Genomic DNA, 18,729 nt, shown 5'->3' on the forward strand with positions numbered 1-18,729 from the left:
GGAGTCTCAGGGTGGCCTTGAACTCATGGCAATCCACCTACCTCTGCCTCCCGAGTGCTGGGATTAAAGGCGTGCGCCACCACGCCCGGCTTGAATGAATATTTTAAAATATTTTATTTATTTATTTATAAGAGAGAATGAGACTGACAGAGACAGAGAGAGAGATATTATGTGTACCAGAGGCACTGGCCACTGCAAATGAACTCTAGATACATGCACCACCTTGTGCATCTGGCTTACGTGGGTCCTGAGGAATTGAACCTGGGTCTTTTGGCATTGCAGGCAGGCACCTTAACCACTAAGCCATCTCTCCAGCCTTGAATAAAGATTTTTGTTCTTATTATTAATTATGGAAATTTCCAAGCACACACATAACTATTACAATACATGGGTTAGCATCCTCCTACTATAAGACAATACCTGAAATATTTAACTTAAAAAGAATAAAATCTTCTTTTGGCACAGTTTGAGAGAGAGATTTCCACACACGCTCAGTTTGCCCATGGCTTTAGCTCTATGGCATCCCAGTACCTTATGCTAGGAACACATAGACAAGCCAGTTCACTCCATACCTTGGTATAAAAGAGAAAAACATCAGCGCACATAATTCATTTAGAGATCACACTGTCAGTGACTTCAAGCCTCTTGCTAGACCCCACTTCTTAAAAACTTCTATTACCTACAAATAATTCTAAGCTGAGGACCAAAGCCTTCAATACTCTGGCCTTTAGGGAACATTCCAAACCCAACATACCACAAGACCATGAACTTCTGTGCATCCATCTGATCTTCCCAATTTGTACTTTGAGATTTATAATATCGAGCATTATTATTGAGATTGCCAAATGCCATAAGAGTCCTCACTATGAAAAGTCAAAGCATTCTTTTTGCCTTGATGATTGAGATTATGGAGCCACCTGGAAGAGTTTTATGTTGTATGAACTAAAGACATTTATTTTTTTATTTTTACTTATTTATAAGAGACAGAGACAGAAAAAGAAGAGAGAAAATTGGCACATCAGGGCACCCAGCCACTGCAAATGAGCTCCAGATGAATGTACCACTTTGTGGCATCTGGTTTACATGGGTCCTGGGTACTCAATCCTGGGTTCTTGGGCTTTGCAGGCAAGCGCCTCAACTGGTAAGCTACCTCTCCAGCCTGAGACATTTATTTTTGGTGGTCCTTCTCAGAGCTTGAAATCACACCCAACTGGATTTCAGAGTTATGTTTTGTCATTATTACCACTTTCCTTTGGTATACATCCATTTTCATAGAAATACATGGAGTGTAGGTCCAAGATCATGGTTCAGGACTTTTCCCAAAGTACTAAAGTAGTATTTTAACAACATTTTAAGACATTAGGAACATATAAAATTAATACCAAGCAAGTAAACAAGTTTATTAAACCTTCACATTTATTTAAAAATCAGTTAAAATCTAGAAATTAAGCCTGTTAAACTTAGTCAGTTGAAATCTAAAATGAAGTTATTTAAAAAGCCCATCAAGAGTGCTGGGGAGCTAGCTTAGTCAGTAAAGATCTTCCCTCACAGGAATGAAGATCTGAGTTCAATTCCCAGAACCCAAATAAAATGTCAGGCAAGGCATGGTGGCATATACACTTCTAATCTTGGCATTGGAGAGGTGGAGACAGGAGGCTCCCTGGGGCTCACTGGCCAGTCAGTGGAGCCTAATTGGTGTTCTCCAGGCCCATGAGAGACTCATGGTCTCAAAGGAGGTGGACAGCTTTCTAAGGATAACCCCCAAAGTTATCCTCTGTTCTCCATACACACTCTGTACACATGTGCACCTGCATGTACATGAACACACACGCTTAAAAGCTGAATTAAAATCTAGTATCAACCCATAATTATGTAATTATAATTATGATAATTATAACAGTGATAATTGTATACAAGTAGACTTATATGATCGCTTTTGTGGACCAAGCTACTTTGCTGTGTTCTGGGAGACCCTTTTCCCCCATGGAAAATATCACCAAGACCAATATGATTTGGGTTGAGTTAATCATTATACCTATTTTCTACTAATTTTTAAAATAAGTTGAAATTCAATATTTTCTTGGGTCTCAACATGGGTTATGATGTCTAACCAACCTTGCACAGAATTCTATTAACTTCTCAAAAATAATCCTCAGAGTATCATCCTTTAATCCTCATTTTAGTAATGGTTTTACTCTTCCTTTGAGTCATGCTCTGGAGTAAAGTCATGTTTTTGATGTTTGATGGGATGACAGTAATCCTGGTTTCCTACATGGAAATAAAATATCTTTTATCATTTAATAAGTTATTGGATTGAATGACAACTAGAAACATGTTTCAAAGAATTCATAGCTAGGAACATAAACACAATGATTTCTGCAAAAAAAGTTACTTTCTGCCTATTTTGCACTCTTTTTTGTTTCTTAAAAGATTTGTCTTGAAAGAGAGAGATTATTTACCATTTCCTCTGAATTTAGTATACTCTCTCATAGAAGAAAACCCTATAGGATTAGACTTGTCACAGAAATAAGGAAAAACATTATATTTAAAAATAGGTCATAAGGCTGGAGGCATGGCTCATTGTGTAATATTTTCACTAAGCAAGGGTCAGGACCTATGTTTGGATCCCCAGAACCTATGAAAAGTTACGTACCGTAACATCTATCCATAATCTTACTGCTCCTGTGTCAAGATGGTAGGTGGAGATAGGAAAACCCACAAAAGCTCATGGGCCACATGGTCCGCCATACCTAATAGTAAGAGATCCTGCCTCAGGCAAGGTGGAGAGTGGGGACTGACACCCAAGGCTGTCCTCAGACCTCCCTGTATGCCCAGACAAATACACACATTAAACATGCACTCGAAAAGGTGAAGACAGGCCTCATATGATTAAGCTGGGGGTGGTGGCTTACACCTGCAATCTCAATACCAGGGGACTGAAATAAGAGGCTTAGTATGAGTTTGAGACCAGCCTGTGCTGCCACAGAATACCCCTGCCTCAAAATAAGGAAAAATAAAGATATTCTATTTTAAAAAGAAAAAGAAGTAGGGAAGAAATAAAAGAACCCTGGCATGCTGGTACAAACCCAGGACTGGGGAAACTGAGCCAGGATGATGGTGAGTGCTAGGCCAGCCTGGTCTGCAAAACAAATATTTTGAAAGAACCTCCTTTTAAGTTGGCAAGAAAAGGAGTGATATGTGTGATATTTTCACCATTACTAGTCTTTTAAAATTGAGGTGATAATTATAGGGTAACAGGCAATCGCCTTTATCTGAACCTGTTGGCTATATGAAATGTGTTTTCCACGTGTCTTCTCCACATGTTTTTATGTATAAAAATATAATCTCTAGGGCTGGAGAGATGGCTTAGCGGTTAAGCGCTTGCCTGTGAAGCCTATGGACCCCGGTTCGAAGCTCGGTTCCCCAGGTCCCACGTGAGCCAGATGCACAAGGGGGCGCACGCGTCTGGAGTTCGTTTGCAGAGGCTGGAAGCCCTGGCGCGCCCATTCTCTCTCTCTCCCTCTATCTGTCTTTCTCTCTGTGTCTGTCGCTCTCAAATAAATAAATTTAAAAAAAAATTTAAAAAAATATATATATATATAATCTCTACAAAAACAGAGAGCACACGTATGGACTACTGCTGCATCTAGGAAAAGTCCGGGCAGCCCGCTTGTCTGGAGGAGGACGGCAGAAGGGAGTGTCTGTCTTGGGAAGCGGTCTCTGTAGAGAGTGGCAGGAGGTGAGCTGGTCTCCCTTGTTCTGTTGTCGCAGAACATGCTGGTGGAGATCGAGCAGAAGGTGGTGGCCCTGTCGCAGCTGTCGGTGCACAGCGAGAACCTGCTGCTGGAGGGCCAGGCTCACACGAAGGACGAGGCCGAGCAGCTGGCCGTGAAGCTGAGGACGCTCCAGGGGAGCCTCTTGGAGCTGCAGAAGGCCTTGCATGACCGGCAGCTCAACATGCAGGTGAGACCAGTGCTCCAGAGCCGCCCGCACGCGGGTGCGCGATGCCCACGGGCCTCTCCACGCGGGGAGGGATTGGGGGTGTGGCACAGAACACACAGATGTCCACACGTGCTCTACACTAGCATGTCAGCATGCCGTGCCAACTTTCCTTCTGCCTTTGGCCAGGATTTTCAGTTAGGTGTATTAGGAAGACGTGAATCCATAGACCTGAGGACCTCGGGGCGCAGAAGAAGGAAGAGAAGCGATAGGCAGTCACCAGCCTTCCCAAGTTTAAGCAGCGTGCATGTAGACATGCCAGGACATGTTTGCATTCATTTATTTTTCAGTTCACCTACATTCTTCCCTCTAGATACATATAGATGGGGAAACTCAGTACACAAAAAAAAGTGTTGATTATAAAGTGAGATTGACCTGTGCCCTGTGCGGGAGAGAGAAGCTGGAATCAAAGTAATGGATTTCGCTTTCCTTACCTTCCTGTTTAGCCGGGGAGTAGGAATCAACAGCTGTTATCTCAAGGCCCTCGATGGTGTTGCCTGTCCCCTCCCTGTATCCTGATGGAACTCCATATTCCTTTATCTTTCATATCTCTCCCTGTAATGGTTAGGGTCAGGCCAGTTCCAGCCACAGTTACTGTTTAAGAAGATCAGGAGAATGGAAGGTATCTATGTTTGAGTACAAATGTTCTTAGCAAGTAGAATATACATAATACAGAGAGAGGAGTTCGTGGGAGTCCACTGAGCTTGCCTCTGCTTCCTCGTGTCTTGACACTGGTTCCCATGTATGCATTTTTCAGTCTTTCGCCAATCACATGATCCAAATCTAATCAACTCAAAACTATTAAGACCAGTGGAAGAATTTAAGAAAATGGTTGACTTGTTAAAAAATAATAATTAGGGGCTAGAGGGATGGCTTAGTGGTTAAGGCATTTGCCTGCAAAGCCAAAGGACCCAGGTTCGATTCCCCATGACCCATGTTAGCCAGAGGCACAAGAGAGTGCATGCATCTGGAGTTCATTTGCAGTGGCTGGAGGCCCTGGCATGACCATTCCTTCTATCTGCGTTTTTCTTTCCCTGTCTCACTTTCTCTCTCTCTCTCAAATGAATAAATAAATATATTTTTTAAATAATCAGTGTAATATTTAGTCTCTCCTGGAGAGTCTCAAATTCTGCAGACTGAAGAGAATAAATGGCATTGAAGTGGTCAGGGCCAAATGAGACATCTTTATCGCACCCGCTAAGACTCAGGAAACATTACAGAAGAGATAGCAGAAAAAAATGTAAGATGCAGAGGATGGGGAGGAATACTTTGAGACACTATCTTCTGAGTTCACTTCCACCACTTCAGGACCCCACAGTGACTATCATGACCTCCACGAGAGCTCGTCAACATTTCAACCTAATAATGGAAGTCAGAAAAGAAGTCATTAAGACAGAAGAGGGGCCAGATGGATAGATTGGTGGAGGGGAAGGGGCACAAAAGAAAGCGTTGGGAGCGAAGTATGAGCAAATTATAATATATTCAAGTACGAAAATTGTCAATTAACTACAAAAATCCCAGAGCTGCAAAATAAGTAAATAATAATATAGTAAACAATCTGAAATTTTCACACATACAAACAAAGATGGTACAGAACTGTAAAATAGTTTCTCATATTTAATGTCAAAAAGTGAAATATTGAGAAAGCTAAATATACTTTTAAACATAAGAACAAAAGAATATGTGAAAAATGTAGAGAGGTACAGTTTATTTTATGAGACAGACGTCATTTTTTTTATATTTCACTTATTTACTTGCGAGCAGAGGCAAGGAAGAGAGACAGGTAGAATGGGCACAGCAGGACCTTAGATGCTGCAAACTGTAGATGCATGTGCTATTCCATGTCTGGCTGTATGTGGATACTGAGGATGCCAACCCGGGCCGTTATGCCTGGCCGGGCAAGCACCTAAACTCCTGAGCCATCTCTCCAGACCCAAATGTTATATCTTAAAGCTGCCAGGTCTTCATTTATTAACCTATCAGTTCAGTTATTCTCAACTAAGAACACTAATAATATTTTTGAATGTATCAAAAATGATATTAAATTATAACAGGCTAATTGAGGAAAAATGTAAAAAATAACTAAAATTCTGAAAATATTAATATATGAGGAGTCTTACATATTAAAATATAGAATTGCAAAATTAACATAGCACAATGGCATGAGTAAACTGTTAAACAGAACTAATATCTCAGAAAGAGGCCCTTGTGTATAAAGGAGTTTGATAAACTTTGAAGGTGACATTACATCCGTGGACAAATGTGACTTGCATTATAAAGAAAATAAATGGGCAAATCACTTCAAATTGATAAACCCTGCTTCTTATCCTGTTTTTATAGAAAAAAATACACCATCAATGGATCCCAGATTTAATGTAAAAATTAAACATAAAAATACTTAATGCATGATTGTTTTTCAATCTTAAAATCAGGAGAAGTGAAAGCCACGATTTTAGTGTCTTTAAAATTACTTCATGAGGGCTGGAGAGATGGCTTAGCAGTTAAGCGCTGCTTGTGAAGCCTAAGGACCCCAGTTCGAGGCTTGATTCCTCAGGACCCACGTTAGCCAGATGCACAATTGGGCACATGCATCTGGAGTTGGTTTGCAGTGGCTGGAGGCCCTGGTGCACCCATTCTGTCTCTCTGTGTCTGTCTCTTTCTCTTTCTGTGTCTGTCACTCTCAAATAAATAAATAAAATTAAAAATAAAATAAAAAATTACTTCATGAAAAGTGTGAAGGTTTCAATGACCAAATAGTAAACTTACCAACTAAAAGATATAAACAGCCGGGTGTGGTGGCACACACCTTTAATCCCAGCACTCAGGAGGCAGATGTAGGAGGAACACCCGGAGTTTGAGGCTACCCTGAGACTACATAGTAAATTCCAGGCCAGCCTAGGCCATAGTGAGACCCTACCTCAAAAAACGACACGCGCACACACACACACACACACACACACACAAAAGATATAAACAGCAAAAAAGGTTTTCAATTTATGAATCTTTTGTAATTGGAAAATATTACTTAGCAGAACCACAGAAGTATGAATAAAACATTTGAGTAGATAACTCAAAAGACAACTAGTTGATGAATATTTGAATATTGTGTAAACAAATGGCAATCAAAACAATATACTTTTTCACTTTGCATTGATATACTATCAACTATACATGCAATTTGACTTTGTAATGAAGACAACAATTCAAACTGCACAAAACTAGACATTTTTAGTGCAAAAATACGTGACTCGCTTTCATAGATGGTGGTGTCAGCCGGCTTTATATTGCTCTTTGGATCTTGGTGGGTGCTTGTGAATGAACTTTACCACTAAAGACACTGGCCTGAGGAGGAAGTCTCCGCAGATCACTGTGTGGTCCAGCATTACTGATTAAGCTCTTAGGACTTCTCCTCCTCCCCCCAGAGACAGGTAGAAAAGGCAGATTTTATGTGTCACCCCAGGGATGAATCCACGCCACAGATCCTAAGGCCTGGGAAGGACATGCTGAAGAGGTTATCAGGCCCAGTCGGGGGACTTGGCCAGTGGGGTCAGGTTGGAAGCTAACAGCCTCTCTTGCTAAAGCTGTGGTCATAGGGAACTCGAGGCTCCGTTGTTACATCTGTTCCTTTTTAAAGAGATAGGAAATATAGATTTGTTTCTAAAAATCTACAGGTTTTTAAGCATTGGTGTTTAGTTTTGTACATTTTTAGATAATTCTTGTGACAAATAAAGCATCTCCAAAACCTAGGATGGCCTCTAGGTCCATCATTCTGCAACTGATAGTCCTTTTCTCACCAGTTTTTAACAGGTGACCTTGAACAAGGGCCTGGAGCCTCTTGCAACTGACCTTCCCCCCTCTCCCCCTCCTTCCTTGCCCCCTCCCTCCCTCCTTCCTTCCTTCCTCCCTCCCTCCCTCCTTCCCTCCCATCCTTCCTTCCTTCTTCCCTCCCTCCACCCTTCCTTTCTCCCTTTCCTTCCTTCCTTCCCCCCTTCCTCTTCCTTCCTTTGTTCTTCCCTTCTTCCCTTCCTTTCTTCCTTCTCTTCCTCCCTTCTTCCCTTCCTTCCATCTGAGACATCCCATTATATAGTTTTGGTTGACCTAAACTTTGCTGTGTAGACCAGGCTAGCTTTGAAATTGTAACACTTCCTCTGTCACTGCCTCCCAAATGCTGAAGGTATAGGCACATGTCACCACACCCTGCTTTCTTGAAACAGGTAGTTTTCTTCTTCATCTTTTTTTTAAAAAAAATATTTTTTTTAAATTTTATTTATTTATTTGAGAGTGACAGACACAGAGAGAAAGACAGGTAGAGGGAGAGAGAGAGAGAATGGGCGCGCCAGGGCTTCCAGCCTCTGCAAACGAACTCCAGACGCGTGCGCCCCCTTGTGCATCTGGCTAACGTGGGACCTGGGGAACTGAGCCTCAAACCGGGGTCCTTAGGCTTCACAGGCAAGCGCTTAACCGCTACGCCATCTCTCCAGCCCTTCTTCTTCATCTTTAAAGTAGTGGTAATAATTATTTTCTTCAGGCCTGTGGGGGTAAATTCCAAGGCCTCAGTGTGCCTTATACATACTGTGCTCTGCCTTATACACACATCCCTGTGAGAAAGTTTCATGTGTAAATTAGACACCGTAAAAGATTAACAGCAATCACTGTGAAATCCATATGTGATTAATTTTTCTATTTGAAAGAGAAGAGATATATTGTGGTTTTGGGCTGTGAGTAGCTGAAAATGCAGAAAGTGAAACTTCAGATAAGGGAAAGTGATTGTATTTGTTAAAAGCAGTTATCCCAAGAATTTTTTTTTTTTTTTGATTTGGAAGATTTTTTTATTCTTCCCATTTTAAAAGATAAGTGTTATATTTTTGGTAATGAAATTCAAATTAAAATATATGGAGGGGTTTGGGCTGCAGAGATGTCTCAGGGATTAAAGGTGCTTTCTTGCAAAGCCTGATGGCCTGTATCCCAAGGATTTTAAAGCAATTGACATTATGCTTGCCTTAGATGCCAATCATGGCACGGCTGATTGCTCCCAAACTGCGTTCTTAGGGAGGAGAGGAGCTCCTGACATGCTGGGGGCTGGGTGTGCTGACAGTTCCCTGAAGGTTCCATCCACAGCTGCAGGACCTGTTTAAATAGTCACTGACTCTGACAGGGGTCAGAGTTTTCCTGAGGATGCCGCTGGGTGACTTGTCAACACAAAACCATGTGGCCGTGCTGTGGTGACTTGAAATTTGTCACCGATCATTTTAAAAGATCCACAGTCCATCATCTTTCACTGATGGAGTTTATAGCATATCCAACACTGAAGTTTAATTTTAAAAAAATATTAGTGCCTTTTTTTTCACATCTCTGGCAATAAAAGAACCATGTTTACTATTGTCATGAGAGTGATCAATTTACCTTGTGTAAAACAAACAAACAAACAAATGAAAAACAACTAAAGTATTCCAGGGTCGATCTGAAATTAACTTGTCAAACTGGAGTTAAGGGATAATACCTTTCATTAAATACAGAAATTAGTTAGACTATATCCTTTAATTAGGACTCACACAATTCAAGTACTGTTAGGATGCCTTGGTAAGTCTCAGGTAGCTGCAAGCACAGTTTATCTTTTTACCTTTAAATTTTCCTTGTTTCTTTTCTTTCCTCACCTTCCTTCTTCTTCTTCTTCTTCTTCTTCTTTTTTTTTTTTTTTTTTTTTTTTTTTTTTTTTTTTTTTTTTTACTGGGTAGGGTCTTACTCTAGCCCAGGCTGAATTCAGGCTAGCCTCAAACTCACAGTGATCCTCTTATCTTGGCCTTCTGTGTGCTGGATATGCCTGGCAGAGAGAAAGAAAGAGAGAGAGAGAGAGCTTGTGCGCATGCACCAGGGTTTTTACCCGCTGCACACGAACTCCAGATGCATGTGCCACTTTGTGCATCTAGCTTTACATGGGTACTGGGGAACTGAGCTGCAATTGGTAGGCTTTATGGACAAGCACCTCTGATCCATCTTTCCAGCCCCTTCTCCCTCTTTATTTTCTTCTTTCTCCCCTCTTCCTGCCTCCTCTCCCTCCTTTCTTTCCTTTCTTCTTTCCCTCCCTTCCTTCTTTCTTTCCTCCGCTTTCTCCCTTTCTCCCTTAATCCTCCTAAAGCCGAAAACTGAACAGAGCTCTCACAGTGCTCAGCACATGCTGCACCAGTGAGCTGCACCTCCAGCTCCCAATTTCTTGGTGATGTTTTATCTGTAGAGTTCAATGACCATTGCCCTATTCTTTTAGCTAATGGAATTGGCTATGGGTATCAGTGAATACTCAATCTCTTGTTTCCCCTAAAGACAGACTCCTCTACATGAGGAGTTGGCTCACTTTGCAGGTGTGTTAAATATGTCTCTTGAATTGCATGGTATGGTACTTCCTAAGAGACTCAAGCTCTTTCCACACAGCGACATCCACAGTTCTGTTCTCTGTAAATAATAAACTCTTTATAAAGAAATGGTTCATTCTAGGGTTAGCATTTCACTACCCTTCCAAGGAATGTTCCTGGGAAAAAAGTGGGGATTGTTCTAGTATTTCCACACTAAGCATCTTGGATAGCTCCACCCATACTGAGCCTGCTTCCTGTTCCTGAGGCATCAGAGAAACCTGTTATCACACCGTTCAAAAACCTCAGTTCGATTCCCCAGGGCCCACTTAAGCCAGATGCACAAAGGGGCGCATGTGTCTTGAGTTCGTTTGCTGTGGCTGGAGGCCCTGGCACACCCATTCTCTCTCTCCCTATTTCTGCCTTTTTCTCTCTCAAATAAAATAAATAAAAATAAAGTTTTAAAAAAATTATTAGGCTTGTCTTCCTCCTGCCGTTACCATCTCATCCCAAGGGCAAAGAACTGGCATGTGAACTGGATTCTTTTATTATATATTTTATTTATTTATGAGAGAGAGAGAGAGAGAGAGTGAGCACACCAAAGCCTCTAGCCGCTGCAAGTAAACTCCAGATGCATGTGCCACTATGTGCATCTGGCATATGTGGGTTCTTGGGAACTAAACTTAGGTCCTTAGGCTTTGCAGGCAAGCACCTTAACTGCTAAGCCATGTCTCCAGCCCTCAACTGGATCCTTAATCACTTTTGCTTCCTGTGGTCCAAGCGTTAGGTTACAAACTGACTATGTCAGCCAGAGAAAAATACGCTAACTGAAAAACCCAGTGTCTCCACACAGAAAATGCGTTCAGCTTTTGATGCTGCTGGAAATCCCTCAGCCCCCTCCCCAAAAAAGCTGTGGACTCAGTGAGTAAGATCTGACTGTTAGAATGACAATATCCGAGTCTGTGCACTAATAGTGAGTGTGATCCTGAGGGCTCACCCCCACCCCCCAACTCACACACCCTTTCGCTGGTGGGTTTTTATAAACACAAGTTTGGTGTGAGGAATGTGAACGAAACGCTGCCAGTCCAAGGACAGTACTGGAGAGGAGTGAGTGGGTTCCGGGGGCTGGAGTGGTTTCCAAGGGAATCTTCAGGCTGGGCTCAGGAAAACAACCCTTGGCTAAAGAAAACAGTGGAGAAGAAGTGCTCTGGAGGCCACAAGGGAAGGTCAGCAGGTCTTGGCCAAGGCCACTAGTTTGTCTGCCGGAGTGGCTCTGATTGGGGGACGACTTTCTCAGGGCGTCATTCTCCCTCATACTTGCCTGTTTCCGTGGGTCCCATTTGACATGCCATGGCCGCCTTTCCTGGATGAACCAGGGTGGCTTAGAACTCCCCCAGATGCCTTCTTGCCTTCTGGGGTAAAAAAAAAAAAAATCACTGTTTATCTTTGGAAGACATTCCTGGGAGGAAGGGAGGGGAGTTCAGTAACATAGATACGACTAATCATCTATTCTGAACATCTTGCAAAATTCAAATAGCATCTTTTAGACCAAGGATGCAACTATAATTCCATGTAAGCCACATCCTCTTGCTAGGAAGCAACTTGCTAGGAAATCGCTGTGAGCCGGGGCAGGCCCAGAGCGCAGGAGCCCGCGCGGGGATGTAGAGCCCCCCCCCCCCAAGGTTTGGCTGGGTGTTTGAGTCTGTTTAACTTCGAGCACTGATGAGAACGTTACGAAGATGGAGATGAGGTCTGTCACCTCAGTCCTGTGCAGAAAAGGAGACAAACCAAAGCTTGTCCCGAGAGTAGTGAGTGAGTGTGAAATTCTGAAACTACAAGGAGAACGCTAGGTGCTACAGGCGGGCTGGGTGTGTTAGGTAGGAAGGTCTTGGTGAAGAAATGACAGGCGGGAGTGGCAGTCACAGAGAAGGTAGTAGGGTGACTCGGCTTCAGGGGTGCTTGTAGAGTGTCCCCCCTCTTCTCCATTAGACTCCAGCCACAGTGGTCTCCCTCCATCGCTGTTCTATCTGAACGCCTAGTTGGTTCTCCTGTGGCATGCAGCTGCTCCCTGGGCCCCAGATGCCCTCCTGTAGGGTCTGCTCCGTTGGCAGTTTCTCTTGTTTCTACATTGCACACAGCTTTCTCTAAAAGTGCTCAGAGCAGCTTAGGAAGCCCTTGTTTCCAGCTCGGTTTTCCTTTCTTGTGAACTGCCTCTGTCTCCCGCTGAGGCCTGGCCTGGCTGCCGGTTTCTTCCTAAAATCCTCTGAGCTCAGAGAACTATGTCTTAGTCTTAATGTGCATTTAGTGAGAGGGAGTGAATTGTACTAAAATTATATAACTTGCACTTCGACATTTGAGTACAGCTTCTCATGCTCAGCTAATCCCATTTGGTATGAGGTATTTTAGGGCCTTTCAGATTCCTTTAGGATAATGAGGCAAGCAAGAAGGTTAAACCCTCGCCTTGGTGATATGCGATTACTTGTTTGCTCTCCTGAGACCTACTTTGTCAAAGCCAGCAGCAGGGCAGTGGAGGGTGTGGTGGCTGACCTAGAATTCACTATGTAGTCTCAGGGTGGCCTTGAACTCATAACGATCCTCCTACCTCTGCCTTCTGAGTGCTGGGATTAAAGGAGTGTACCACCACACCCGGCTCACAGATTATTTTTTTTTTTTGTATTAACTTGGTTTTGAAAGACATTAAATGGACTTTTTTCTTATTTAAATGGAAGCTATTTTTTTTTAACATGGAGAAGTTTTTAAATATATCTATATAATCAGCAGACCCTCAGAAATCCAGGCGTCTAGAACTGGTTCCAATCTAAGAGTTGGAAGGTGGACTTTGAAGACTGATGAAGACCAGTGTCGGGATACGGTTCCTTCCTCTTGAAGTTCTCTGGGAATTGGCCCCGTGTTTAACCCCTTCCTGTAACCGACAGAAATCCAAGGTGAAAGGCCTGGGCTGTGGAGAGTTAGAGAGAAGATGCTCAATGAGCCTGGGAGATCTTGCTGGACCTCACATGTCCTAGTCATTTTCTCAGCACTGGGGCAAAATGTCTGACTGACTTAAAAGCTTCTGGAGCAAAGGACTTATTTTGGCTCATGGTTTCATAGTTAGTCTGTGATCGCCTGGCTCCATTGCTGGAAGGCCCGAGGTGAGGCAGAGTCTTCCTGATGGAAGGGCATGGTGCAGCAATGCCTCTCACCTCCTGGCAGCCAGTCAGGGGAGATAGTCGGAAGAGGCCAAGGCTGATATATACCCTCCAGAGGCATCTCCTAGTGACCTTGCACAGTCCCTGTTCCTCTTCCTTGGCTATTCAGATTTAAAATTCATCAGTGGATCAACCCATTGATTAGGTCAGAGTTTCATGATCCCTTATCTCTGGAAATTTCTTCAGACACTGGAAGAGGTGTGCCTTACAGATCTCGGTATCTCTCAACCCAATCAAGTGATAGTCAGGGTTAACCAATACACTTTGCCTCTCTCAAGCAGTCAGTTTGCTTCCGTAAGAACTGAAAGTCAAATGTAAGCCCTCCCTGAATTCTAGAATGTGAGCTAGGGGCTGCTGGAGAGATGGCTTAGTGGTTAAGGCACTTGCCTATAAAACCCAGGTTTGATTCCCCAGTACCCACATAAGCCAGATGCACAAGGTGGCACATGCATCTGGAGTTGTGCTGCAGTGGCTAGAGGCCCTGGCATGCCCATTCTCTCTCCCTCTCTCTCTCCTTCTCCTTCTCTCTCTGTCTCATCTGCCCCTGTCTCTCTCAAATAAATAAAAGGTTAAAATAGAATGAGAGCTAAACTGTGGACTTACCACTTCTCAAAGACACTGAAAATACTTGAGTTTGTAACCCTTTACCAAAAGCTTCAGGATGCAGGTACCCTCCATACTGCATGCGCTGTATGGGCCACGTGCCCTGGATGGAGAAGCTGATGGGACATTGCTTTCTCAACAGAGCCGGAAAGTTATGGGCTGTGGTGGTCACTGAAATACTATATTACCTTTATGTAACTTAAAAAATTCATACCAGCACAAGGGTGAAGGAGATAGACACAGAGAGCAATCAACTCCTACCAAACCAGAGATCCAGAGTCACAGAGGCCCCCAACACCTCATCACTGAAGCAGACCTAAAATGAGCCCAACATGGCTCAGGGAAATTTGAGGAAGAGGGGGCGGAAGGAATGTCAGAGCCACACACTGGGTCATGATACACAGAGACATTGCCTACTACCCATAACTACTGGAGAACCCCACAATGCACGACCCATATACCCCAACTAGGAGGGTCCCTGTGGAGGAGGGAGGACAGGGAGGAGGCTAACAATGTTACTAACTTGACTGTATTCACTAATTACAAAACTAATTTTAAAAAAAGGTGAAAAAAGTTCACAAAAGGTTCTAGTCTTATATTTTTGTGGAAAAAAAACTCAAAATTTATATTTGATGACCACATTGGAAATAGAATATATTTTCTCCTAAACTCTGGTCATAATCACCAGTTTATTGTTCTTGTTCCTGAAAATACCATAACTGAGATAGATTTTGTATCACTGTCTCTTAAATTTTTATCTATTATTATTTGCAAGGAGAGAGAGAAAGAGAGAGAGAAAGAATGGATGCACCAGGGCCTCTGGCCACTGCAAAGGAATTCCAGATGCATTCCCCACTTTGTGCATCCGGCTTTACATAGGTACTAGGGATTTGAACTTGCGCCACCAGGCTTGTAAGTACTTGTGCCACTAATCCATCTTTCCAACCCTGTGTTATTATCTTTAAAAACATATGGTATAGGGCTGGAGAGATGGCTTAGCGGTTCAGCACTTGCCTGTGAAGCCTAAGAGCCCCGGTTCGAGGCTCGATTCCAGTTCGAGGCTCGATTCCCCAGGACCCACGTTAGCCAGATGCACAAGGGGACGCATGCATCTGGAGTTCGTTTGCAGTGGCTGGAAGCCCTGGCCCGCCCATTCTCTCTCTCTCTGTGTGTTTCTCTGGCTCCTTCTCTCTCTGTTGCTCTCAAATAAATAAATAAAAATGAGCAAAAAAAAAATTTTTTTAAATGTGGTATAATACTGGAGATACGGCTCAGCAATTATTCCCTAGTACCAACGTAAAGCCAGGGGCACAAAGTACTGCGTGTGTCTGGAGTTCATTTGCAGTGGCAAGAAGCCCTGGAGTGCCCATTCTCTCCCTGTATCTGCCTGACTCTATGTCTCTCTGGTTACAAATAAATAAATAAAAATATTTTTTAAATGCGATTTAATGTCCAGGTGCTATCACTTTGTGTCATTATGTAGACCACAACAAGGGAGTCTTGTGTCCATCTGCAGGAAGATTTTCCTGTGGCTAGAATGACCCTTGATCTCTTTCTCACTCAAAGCAGGGAACCACACAAGAGAAGGAGGAGAGCGACGCGGACCTCATAGCCACTCAGAGCCCAGGAGTTCAGGAGTGGCTGGCGCAAGCTCGCACCACGTGGACCCACCAGAGGCAGAGCAGCCTCCAGCAGCAGAAGGTGGGGTTTTCTGCCTCCCTGTAGTCCATGGATCCACAGCCTAGAGTTCATGGATTTATTGTCGTTTCGTTTGCAGTGCTGGGAACAGAACCACCGCTAAGTCAATGCAACCCAGACATTGTGCTTCTTTAACAAATTGTCTTTTTTTTTAGAAAAAAAAAAAAAGATTTTAGAAAGTATTTTTATTATGTATGTTGTGTGACATCGAAGATACATGTGTGCTGTGGCACATGTGTGGAGGTCATAGAATGTTCTGGTTCTTCCTCCTCAGCTCCTGTCATTCTGAGGCACGGTCTCTCATTCACAGCTTGTGGTGGTTTGAATAGAATAGATGGCCCCCAATATATTCAGGACTTTATTGTTTGTAGTTTGCATCTGCTGGCTACCTGGCTGGAGGCAATGTCACTGGGTGATCTTAAGGTGTGGTGGTGGGTTTCTGATTTCAATCTAAAGATATGCAAAGTGTGCCTAGCTGGAGTTCCTAAAGTGTGCTGTGGCTTTTGACCTTTAGGCTTGTGCTTCTCTCTCTCTCTGCTTGGGCCTGTGAAGGCAGGCCAGCTTCTTTTGCCACTTGTGGAACTTATGGAACCATAACTGTGCCTGGTCTGAGAGTTCATCTCAGTGAACCTGAAGCTGTCTGCTACACAGCTCCTTTCTTTTTCAATGGAGCAAGATGTGACTAGCTTTTCAAGGTGATTATACTCCTGTTTGCTGGAATGACTGGTCATGTGAAAGGCTAGTTTTCTTCCTTTTTTTTTTTTTTTAAGAAAAGCTTGTGTTCACCTTTACAAGTAGATGATTCAACAATCATCTGTCTCATCATAGATACTTGCATCAGCTTTATTATGATGAAACTCCAAGCAGTCCTCTGAGAGTTGGCAAACATTTCAATTGAATGTTTTTTATTTTTCAAGGAGATGAAATTTGCTTTTTACCTTCAAGTAGATACCTCCCAAAATAAAATTGTAAATCATTGCCTAGTGAAACAAATGAGTTTTAATATGAAACTGATATTTAAACTTTGTCTCAAAGGCATATTAAAATATTTTATCCCATCCCAGTACAAAGTCACTTACTACAGGTGAAAAAAAAAAAAAAGCAAAAACAACCCCGTTGACAACCTAGTCAATCAAGTAAGGTTACAGAAAGCTGTCTTGGCTAGTTTAAGACAGTATTAGTTTTGAAAAGTGAAAGAATATTTTGAAACACTAGGGGGCACCATTGTCCAGGAAATATTTTTCTCATTGACCCTTTTTTTTTTTTTTTTTTTTTACTCCCCCACCACACACATTTTTCAAAACACAAGAGACATGTTTGAGTATCTGCCTAAACCATGCCTTTTATACGGTGTGGCAATTTGAAAGTTATGCAATATCTTCCTGAGAATATTATAGACAGTGGTTGTGGCCCGTTTACTATAAAGTGATAAATCTGTCTGCATTTTTCTTTCCCCGGGGCAACAGGAGTTAGAACAGGAGTTAGCTGAGCAGAAGAGCCTCCTCCTCTCTGTGGCCAGCCGTGGAGAAGAGATTCTGACCCAGCAGTCGTCTGCGGAGACCTCGGGTGGCCTTGAGTATGTACCCAAAACACTTCGAGTAGTTCTTCTTCTCGTCGTGTTTCCTTGACATTTGGAGAAAACGTGGACCTCTCGTTCCGCTTTTCATTTCACAGATCTCCTGCCCATTGTCACCACGTGTTTTCACTTTAGCCGAGGAAACGCACCTGCGTGTTGAGCCTTTGGGTGGATGTAGTGGGGGCACCCCTAGTCTGGCAGCTGATGTGTTTGCCCCCCTTTTCCAGTGTGCTCGGCGGATCTGCCCACAGAAGGCACAGGTTCATGGTCTGAGGCAAATAAGAAATAATTTACCAAACAGGAGCCATGTTGTCTCAGATTGAATGAGTACATCAAACTACACAGCATTTTCTCCTCCAGAGCACTCAAAAATAATAAATAAATAAATAAATGTAAGGGTCCACTAAGCATCTTAGTCTTTCTTTAAAAAAATTTTTTTTAAGTTAGGTACTTTTAGTTGGCATAGAGAAATTTGGCTATCATTCTTTCTGGCATTATCAAATATGTTTTTGGTTGGTTCCCATCCCCCTCCTATCCCTCTTCCCCCCCCCATCTCCCCGATTCTTCTGCCCTGGTATCACAGCTATCCTTTTGCTCTTCCCGCCCTCCTCTTCCAGCTCATCTCTTTATATTCACCCCTGGTTAAGGTTCTATCTTCAAAGATTTATTTCACACTTACCCCCTGTGTATCCATACAGATATTACATGTTAAGGCCCTCATATCAGAGAGAATATGCAGTTTTGGTCTTTCTGAATTTGAGTCCCTTTACTTAGCATGATTCTTTCCAGACCTAACCATTTTCCTGCAAATTTCACATTTTCATTTTTCCATCCTGCTGACTAGAATTCGGTTGTGTATGTGTAGCATGCTTCCTCAGGCCATTCATCTGTTGACAGCATCTTGGCCGATTTCAACTCTTACCTTTTGTAAATGGGGCCTGATGGACAAGTGCCTCTGAAGTAGAATGTGGGAGCCTCTAGGAGGTAGGCCCAGTTAGTGGTAGTAACGGGTACTAAGGAGGTCTTATTCTAACTTTTTTGAGATACCTCTCTGCTGACTTCACTAATGACTACTGTTTGCACTCCCATCAGCAGTGGATGAGGAAATCCTCTTTCCCCACAACCTCACCAGTTGCTGTGTTCCTTGATGTTAGTCATTCTGACTGGGGTGGGATGGTGCCTCAAAGTTGTTTGGGTTTCTATTTTCCTGATGGCTAGGGGTGCTGAACGTTTTTTGAGTACTTGTTGGCCTCATGTGGTTCTTCTTGATCTATTACTGGAATTCCTGCATGTTAAGTCA

At 42.9% G+C, this 18,729-nt stretch overlaps 1 protein-coding gene across 6 annotated transcripts in view; it reads left to right on the plus strand.

Annotated features, from left to right (window-relative positions):
• Nucleotides 1-18,729, plus strand: part of Syne1 (spectrin repeat containing nuclear envelope protein 1) — a 290,715-nt gene that overhangs the window by 129,441 nt on the left and 142,545 nt on the right. For 4 of the 6 annotated variants that reach the window (XM_045158728.1, XM_045158727.1, XM_045158730.1 and 1 more), the window contains exons 57-59: nucleotides 3,772-3,963; nucleotides 15,722-15,856; nucleotides 17,320-17,429. In XM_045158728.1, coding sequence (XP_045014663.1) covers nucleotides 3,772-3,963; nucleotides 15,722-15,856; nucleotides 17,320-17,429 — 437 coding nt within the window. The remainder of the gene's footprint in view (nucleotides 1-3,771; nucleotides 3,964-15,721; nucleotides 15,857-17,319; nucleotides 17,430-18,729) is intronic. The other 2 variants (XM_045158726.1, XM_045158729.1) reach the window with 1 other exon arrangement.

This window comes from Jaculus jaculus, chromosome 9 (assembly GCF_020740685.1).
Source record: "Jaculus jaculus isolate mJacJac1 chromosome 9, mJacJac1.mat.Y.cur, whole genome shotgun sequence".
NCBI lineage: Eukaryota > Metazoa > Chordata > Mammalia > Rodentia > Dipodidae > Jaculus > Jaculus jaculus.